The sequence below is a fragment of the Salvelinus alpinus genome, chromosome 9, assembly GCF_045679555.1.
Source record: "Salvelinus alpinus chromosome 9, SLU_Salpinus.1, whole genome shotgun sequence".
Taxonomy (NCBI): Eukaryota; Metazoa; Chordata; class Actinopteri; order Salmoniformes; family Salmonidae; genus Salvelinus; species Salvelinus alpinus.
This window is the reverse complement of record NC_092094.1, coordinates 21,476,892-21,485,216: the sequence shown is the minus strand read 5'-3', so window position 1 is coordinate 21,485,216 and position 8,325 is coordinate 21,476,892. Positions and strand designations below refer to the sequence as shown.

The 8,325-nt window shown below is 45.9% G+C and overlaps 1 protein-coding gene across 4 annotated transcripts in view; it reads right to left on the bottom strand.

Moving 5' to 3' along the window:
- LOC139583968 (thromboxane-A synthase-like) overlaps positions 1-8,325 on the bottom strand; it is a 183,148-nt gene that overhangs the window by 2,241 nt on the left and 172,582 nt on the right. For all 4 annotated transcript variants that reach the window (XM_071415447.1, XM_071415446.1, XM_071415448.1 and 1 more), the window contains 3 exons: positions 1,242-1,330; positions 716-853; positions 308-470 (listed from right to left, as the gene is read on the bottom strand). In XM_071415447.1, the coding sequence (XP_071271548.1) occupies positions 308-470; positions 716-853; positions 1,242-1,330 (390 nt within the window). The remainder of the gene's footprint in view (positions 1-307; positions 471-715; positions 854-1,241; positions 1,331-8,325) is intronic.

Genomic DNA, 8,325 nt, shown 5'->3' with positions numbered 1-8,325 from the left:
CTACAACATACATGTAGAAGAGCAACATGTTAAAGAGCTAGGATACAGCATAGACTGGGTTGTATACATGTGACTCTGTATTTTCAATCGTATTATGACCTTTACAAATGGAGGTTGGGATAAGTGCCAAAATAAGAAATATGGGCCCGTATTCATAAAGCGTATCAGTATGAATGGTGATCTAGGATCAGTTTTGCTTTTTAGATCATAGATCAATATGCTTATATGGACAGGGGTGACCTGATCCTAGATCAGCACTCCTACTCTAAGACTCTTTAGAGAATATGGACTCAGAGGTTTAACCCACCTTGGTGTCTGTGCAGGCCACAATGTTGAACTTCCTGAAGACATGCACCAGGGCCATCTTGATCTCCAGCTGGGCCAGCCTCATGCCGACACAGCTGCGGGGCCCCGCCCCAAACGGCAGGTACACAAACGGGTGTCTGCTGGCCTTGGCCTCCACTGTGAATCTGAATGGCAGAGTAGAGGCCTCAGTGGTCAGTATGGAATACAATCTGATACTATACTTCTGTTTTGTATTATCACGTGTCAATGTTGTCACTCCATGTTGTACAGAACATTAACATAATGTGAGGCAGTGACAGTGTACTGTAGCTGTGCTGTGTAACAATGTAGCTGTGCTGGGACTTCTCTATGGTAGACCGATAGAAATGGAACCTAATTACTGAGCTACAGTAGACTGACTGCCGCCTACCTCTCAGGGATGAACTTCTCTGGCTCGGGCCAGTACTCTGGATCATAGTGCAGATAGCCTGCAGGGATCTCCAGAGTGGCTCCCTTGGGTAGGAACTGTCCATTCACCATGCAGTCCTCGTCAACGTCACGGGCAAACCTGAAACAAAATGGTTGCTCAGTTTCCACAATGCACATAATGAAATGATGAACTATGGAAACATGGGGGACATTTATTTTATTTAACCTTTATTTAACTAGGCAAGTCAGTTAAGAACAAATTCTTATTTACAATGACGGCCTACCCTGACCAAGCCCTAACCCGGATGACGCTGGGCCGATTGTGCGCCGCCCTATGGGACTCCCAATCACGTCCGGTTGTGATACAGAATCTAACCATGGTCTGTAGTGACACCTCTAGCACTTAGATGCAGTGCCTCAGACCGCTTCGCCACTTGGAAGCCCAAACATGGCCATATACAGTACATAAGAGAGTTGTCTAGTGAATCATTCTAATGTCAATATTATCAATACTATAAGGCTCTTACCTGAAACCAGGCGGGTAGAGGCGCAGAGCTTCTGATATGACCATGTCAAGATATTTCAGCTCCTGGACATTAGTGTAATCTGGTGAATCCTACAACAGAGAAAATAACACAATCCTGCATTCATATACTATCAGTCAATACTGAAAGCACATTTTACACCAAAAAAATCAAGAAAAGGAGCAAAGTGCAATTCATACTGATGCCAGCAGAGCGCAGCAACACATGTTATTCAAAACTATGCTATGGCTATGAGTTTATTTGGAGAGCATGGCTGAGAATGTAAGAGTTTGGTGTTTGTTACTGTACCAAACAAACCACAAAGATTAACTACATCCTAGATGAATGTATGGATGTTGAGAGTGACTGAGTCGACATTAACATTGTTAAACAATAACTACGCTGAACAAACACCCCGCTGTCCCTAAAACACTGCTGTTGTGCTCAATGTGTGTGTGCATGCTTGTACATGTGTGCCCATGTGTGTGTGGTTCGGTGGTTAGAGGGCCAGTCACTGCCATGTGTGAAGAGTGTATGTGTGTCTGGGGACAATTGCAGAGGCTGTAAAGACGGGGCTCCATTGTCTGGCCTTCCTGTCACTTCTCATTGGCCGCCACACAGTTCCCCAGGGGAATGACATGTCCCTAATGAGCGCTAAGAGCTAACACTGCTCTCTGCTCCACTGATAAAGCCTAACCGGCGCTAGCTGCCAGACCTGTTGTGTAAGATGGGCTTGAGAGAGAGAGAGAGAGAGAGGGCTTTTCAATGTGTCTGTAGCCTAGTACCACAACACTCTCTGCCAGACTGTGGATGAAATATGTAGCATGCAGCGACAGTGTTATTTCCGCCTGTAGTGTCGGTGTACCTAATGATTATTCATGCTTGGTTTACTGCAAGGCCAGGGGAGAGGGAGCGTCTGTGGAGTTGAGAGTTAGTTGGAGCATTTGTATTCCGACGCCATGATTTCCTAATTATGCAGAATCAATGACAACCACTTATCCAAATCCTGCGGGGCAGTTTAACAAAGCTGATTCAACAAGTTAATCGGGAACACATTGGCCCCAGTGTGTGTCTGTGTGTGTATGTCTATCCGTCTGTGTGGTGTGTCTGTCCGTCTGTGTGCGTGTGCATCAAACACCCTGGTTCTGCACCACAGGGCGTGACAGGGCACAATGTTGTGAGGTACATCAGATATCAGTGTTTAGCATGTCTCAGCCCTTTAGTCATCAAATGAAGCCCATTGTTTATCCAACGGCACACAGAGACCTAGAAAAAACACACTCCCTTTCACTGAGGGATGGCACAGCAACATCTTCATCAAGATTTGGAAATGTGCTACATTTAGTGTACACTCTAGAAAAACATTTTGCAACAGAAAACAAAAAAGTGTTTCTTATTGGTCAAGTTCATCCTGTCCCTCCCCGTATTCTGCCATTTGCTACCTAATGAATGTGGGTTATAATACACAGGAAAGCTGCTGATGAGCAGTGTTCTATAACAGAGGAATAGGATTGACTGACCTGACCAACCTGACCTTACAGCGATCACAGTTTGGAATTCCCCCCTCCCAGTCACAGTGTGAGGTCAGACAGTAATAACCGAGGGCTCTGGAGTGGCTAATGGATGGAGGGACTGGGTGGAGAGGAGCCCGCTCTGTCTGTCGCCTGTCCTAGGGGCCACCAGAGGGCACAGGGGGCCTGGAGTGTGTGGTGAGGCTCCCCACCTTTAGATATCCTCCTAAGACCCCCTTAAGCACCTGAGTTGGTTTGATGTCCGCTTGGCTGCATCTACATGTGGTACAAGTGAAGCGGCGTCATGATAAGACTATGTCGGCGAGCATCTAGACCGTCATTGCCCTCTGTTTTGTGGGTGAACGTGCAATCACTAGAGAACAAACTGGCGAGCTCCGTCCGAGACTATCCTATCAACGGGACTTAAAGAACTATAATATCCTATGTTTCTCGGGAGTCGTAGCTGAACAAGGACATGGATAATATACATTTCGTTGTCTTTTCCATGCATCGTCAAGATCAGAAGGCAGCCTCGGGTAAGATAAGAGGTGGAGGGGTGTGTCTTTGTTAACAACAGCTGGCGCATGATCTCTAATGTCAAGGAAGTCTCAAGTTTGGCTCACCTGAGTTAGAATACCTCATGATAAGCTGCATACCATACTAGCTGTCTATTTACCACCACAAACCGATGCTGGCACTAAGACAACACTCAACAAGCTGTATATGGCCATAAGCAAACAAGAAAATGCTCATCCAGAAACAGCGCTTCTCGTGGACAGTGATTTTATTACAGGGAAACTTGACCTCATTTGTAACAGCATGTCACCTGTGTAACTAGAGAACTAGATCACCTTTACTCCACACAGAAACACATACAAGGCTCTCCCTCGCCCTCCCTTTGGCAAATCTGACCATAACTATCCTCCTGATTCCTGCTTACAAGCAAACACTCGGGAAGTACCTAGGGATGGACATGAGTACTCAAACAGATGTCAATGCTTTATCTTTAACCAGAGAAATTCAAATACTGCAAAAAAAAAAAAAAAAAAAAAAAACAAGCATCACACCGTTCTCCCAAAATTCCCTTTCCCCTCTCTCATTCAATTGCACTACCTCCACACACGCATGCCAAGCGTGTGCACACAAGCTCCCGTTAGGCCTACAGAAATGAAAGCCTATAAAACATATCTGATGGGCTAAACAAGCTACATTCCTTGCCAAATGGATTTATAACAAATTCAAAATGGACTGATTGATTGAAGTAGGAAAATATCTGTTCCAACAACGAGCTGCAGTTATGGAATAATTGTGTCTCATCTATTTTCCGCTTAACTTCGAGATTTTGGCAACGAGGCCCTTTAAATCAAATCAAATGTTATTTGTTACATGCAGATGTTAATGCAAGTGTAGCGAAATGCTTGTGCTTCTAGTTCCGACCATGCAGTAATATCTAACAAGTAATCTAACTTAACAATTTCACAACAACTACCTTGTACACACAAGTGTAAAGGAATGAATAAGAATATGTACATAAAAATATATGAATGAGTGATGGCCGAACGGCATAGGCAAGATGCAGTAGATGGTATAGAGTACAGTATATACATATGAGATGAGTAATGTAGGGTATGTAAACATTATATAAAGTGGCATTGTTTAAAGTGGCTAGTGATACATTTATTACATCAATTTTTCCATTATTAAAGTGGCTAGAGATTTGAGTCAGTATGTTGGCAGCAGCCACTCAGTGTTAGTGATGGCTGTTTAACAGTCTGATGGCCTTGAGATAGAAGCTGTTTTTCAGGTCTCTCGGTCCCAGCTTTGATGCACCTGTACTGACCTCGCTTCTGGATTATAGTGGGGTGAACAGGCAGTGGCTCGGGTGGTTGTTGTCCTTGATGATCTTTTTGACCTTCCTGTGACATCGGGTGGTGTAGGTGTCCTGGAGGGCAGGTAGTTTGCCACCGGTGAGGCGTTGTACAGACCTCACTACCCTCTGGAGAGCCTTACGGTTGTGAGCGGAGCAGTTGCCATACCAGGCGGTGATACAGCTCGACAGGATGCTCTCGATTGTGCATCTGTAAAAGTTTGTGAGTGTTTTTGGTGACACGCCAAATTTCTTCAGCATCCTGAGGTTGAAGAGGCGCTGCTACGCCTTCTTCTTCTTCACCACACTGTCTGTGTGGGTGGACCATTTCAGTTTGTCCGTGATGTGTACGCCGAGGAACTTAAAACTTTCCACCCTCTCCACTGCTGTCCCGTCGATGTGGATAGGGGGCTGCTCCCTCTGCTGTTTCCTGAAGTCCACGATCATCTCCTTTGTTTTGTTGACATTGAGTGTGAGGTTATTTTCCTGACACCACACTCCGAGTGCCCTCACCTCCTCCCTGTAGGCCGTCTTGTCGTTGTTGGTAATCAAGCCTACCACTGTAGTGTCGTCTGCAAACTTGATGATTGAGTTGGAGGCGTGCATGGCCACGCAGTCATGGGTGAACAGGGAGTACAGGAGAGGGCTGAGAATGCAACCTTGTGGGGCCCCAGTGCTGGGGATCAGCGGGGTGGAGATGTTGTTACCTACCCTCACCACCTGGGGGCGGCCCATCAGGAAGTCCAGGACCCAGTTGCACAGGGCTGGGTCGAGACCCAGGGTCTCGAGCTTAATGACGAGTTTGGAGGGTAATATGGTGTTAAATGCTGAGCTGTAGTCGATGAACAGCATTCTTACATAGGAATTCCTCTTGTCCAGATGTGTTAGGGCAGTGTGATTGCGATTGCGTCATCTGTGGACCTATTGGGGCGGTAAGCAAATTGGAGTGGGTCTAGGGTGTCCGGTAGGGTGGAGGTGATATGGTCCTTGACTAGTCTCTCAAAGCACTTTATGATGATGAAGGTGAGTGCTACGGGGCGGTAGTCATTTAGCTCAGTTACCTTAGCTTTCTTGGGAACAGGAACAATGGTGGCCCTCTTGAAGCATGTGGGAACAGCAGACTGGGATAAGGATTGATTGAATATGTCCGTAAACACACCAGCCAGCTGGTCTGCGCATGCTCTGAGGACGCGGCTGGGGATGCCGTCTGGGCCTGCAGCCTTGCAAGGGTTAACACGTTTAAATGTTTTACTCACGTTGGCTGCAGTGAAGGAGAGCCCGCAGGTTTTGGTAGCGGGCCGTGTCAGTGGCACTGTATTGTCCTCAAAGCGAGCTAAGAAGTTGTTTAGTTTGTCTGGGAGCAAGACATCGTGGTCCACGACGGGGCTGGTTTTTATTTTGTAGTCCGTGATTGACTGTAGACCCTGAACATATACCTCTCATGTCTGAGCCATTGAATTGCGACTCTACTTTGTATCTATACTGACGCTTAGTTTGTTTGATTGCCTTGCGGAGGGAATAGCTACACTGTTTGTATTCGGTCATGTTTCCAGTCACCTTACTCTGATTTAAAGCAGTGGTTCGCGCTTTCAGTTTTGCGTGAAGGATGCCATCAATCCACGGTTTCTGGTTGGGGAATGTTTTAATAGACGCTGTGGGTACAACATCACCGATGTACTTGCTAATAAACTCGCTCACCGAATCAGCGTATTCATCAATGTTGTTGTTCGACGCTATGCGGAACATATCCCAGTCCATGTGATCGAAGCAATCTTGAAGCGTGGAATCCGATTTGTCGGACCTGCGTTGAACAGACCTGAGCACGGATGCTTCCTGTTTTAGTTTCTGTCTTTAGGCTGGGAGCAACAAAATTTTGTCGTGGTCAGCTTTTCCGAAAGGAGGGTGGGGGAGGGCCTTATATGCGTCGCAGAAGTAAGAATAACAATGATCCAGGGTTTAGCCGGCCCGGGTCGCGCAATCGATATGCTGATAAAATTTAGGGAGCCTTGTTTTCACATTAGCCTTGTTAAAATCCCCAGCTACAATAAATGCAGCCTCAGGATATGTGGTTTCCAGTTTACATAGAGTCCAATGAAGTTCGTTCAGGGCCGTCAATGCGTCTGCTTGGGGGGGAATATACACGACTGTGATTATGACCGAAGAGAATTCTCTTGGTAGATAATGCGGTCGGCATTTGATTGTGAGGAATTCTAAGTCAGGTGAACAAAAGGACTTGAGTTCCTGTATGTTGTTATGATCACACCACGTCTCGTTAATCATAAGACACACACCGCCGCCCTTCTTCTTACCAGAGAGATGCTTGTTTCTGTCGGCGCGATGTGTGAAGAAACCAGCTGGCTGTACCGACTCCGATAGCCCGTCTCGAGTGAGCCATGTTTCTGTGAAACAAAGAACGTTACAGTCTCTGATGTCTCTCTGGAAGGCAACCCTTGCTCGGATTTCGTCTACCTTGTTGTCAAGAGACTGGACATTGGCGAGTAGTATGCTCGGGAGCGGTGCGCGATGTGCCCGTCTATGGATCCTGACCAGAAGACCGCTCCGTCTGCGGCACCGTTGTTTTGGGTTGCCGGCTGGGATCCGATCCATTGTCCTGGGTGGTGGGCCAAACAGAGGATCCGCTTCGGGAAAGTCGTATTCCTGGTCGTAATGTTGGTGAGTTGACATTGCTCTTATATCCAATAGTTAGTCTACTTCCCCAGAGTCAGATGGACTTGTGGATACCATTTTTAAGTCTTTGTGTCCAGTAAAAAGGAAGTTAGAGGTTGTTGTGCGAGCCAATGCTAACTAGTGTTAGCACAATGACTGGAAGCCTATGTGTATCTGTTAGCGTGCTAGCAGATACCCATAGACTTCCAGTCATTGCGCTAACATTAGTTAGCAATTGCGCTAGTGCTAGTTAGCAACTTCCTTCAAACTGCTCGCAGAGAAATAAAAATGGTATCCACAAGTTCGTCGGACTCTGGGGGCTCATTGCCAATATCCCAAAGTATCCTTTTAAGCCAGGGTTTCCCAAACTGGCCCCCACTGGGTGCACGTTTTGGTTTTTGCCCTGGCACTACACAGATTATTCAAATAGCCAACTCATCAAGCTTTGATTATTTTAATCAGCTGTGTAGTGCTAGGGCAAAAACCAAAATGGGCCCCATGACTGAGTTTGGGAAACCTGCTTTAAGCTACTTTGCGATCTCCTAGGGCCATTTAGAATTGGTTAGCTTATAACCCACCTAAACATAGGTTCCACACTGAAAATATGCAAAAACATTAGTTTGATAAAGACAAAGAGGGCATTTTCATCAGAATCATATGCCTACTCACCAAACAGATATGGCTATAATTCATCCCCATGCAGTGTTCAATGTGGAATTGTTCATCCATTTAGAAAATTACAAAGAACAGGCAGAATAAACTAAATCCAATGTCTGTATATTGATTTTGGTTTGATTTTGGCCAAATTGAGCCCCGTTTCAAATGATCACTCTTCAGAACTCTTCTGTTCTGGGCACGAGATGCGCATCACTTCACACTGCTAAATTTTTTATTTTGAAATAGGTGTGTCTTGTCTGTGATAAGGCCTCAGGAAATAAGAGCGCCTTGTATGCTAAATTAATAAAACAAGGCTATGCCATTGCACAGCTATAGATTTCTACAAGCGCCACTGCTGAGGTTACTGCCTTTTTAGAGATTGTGT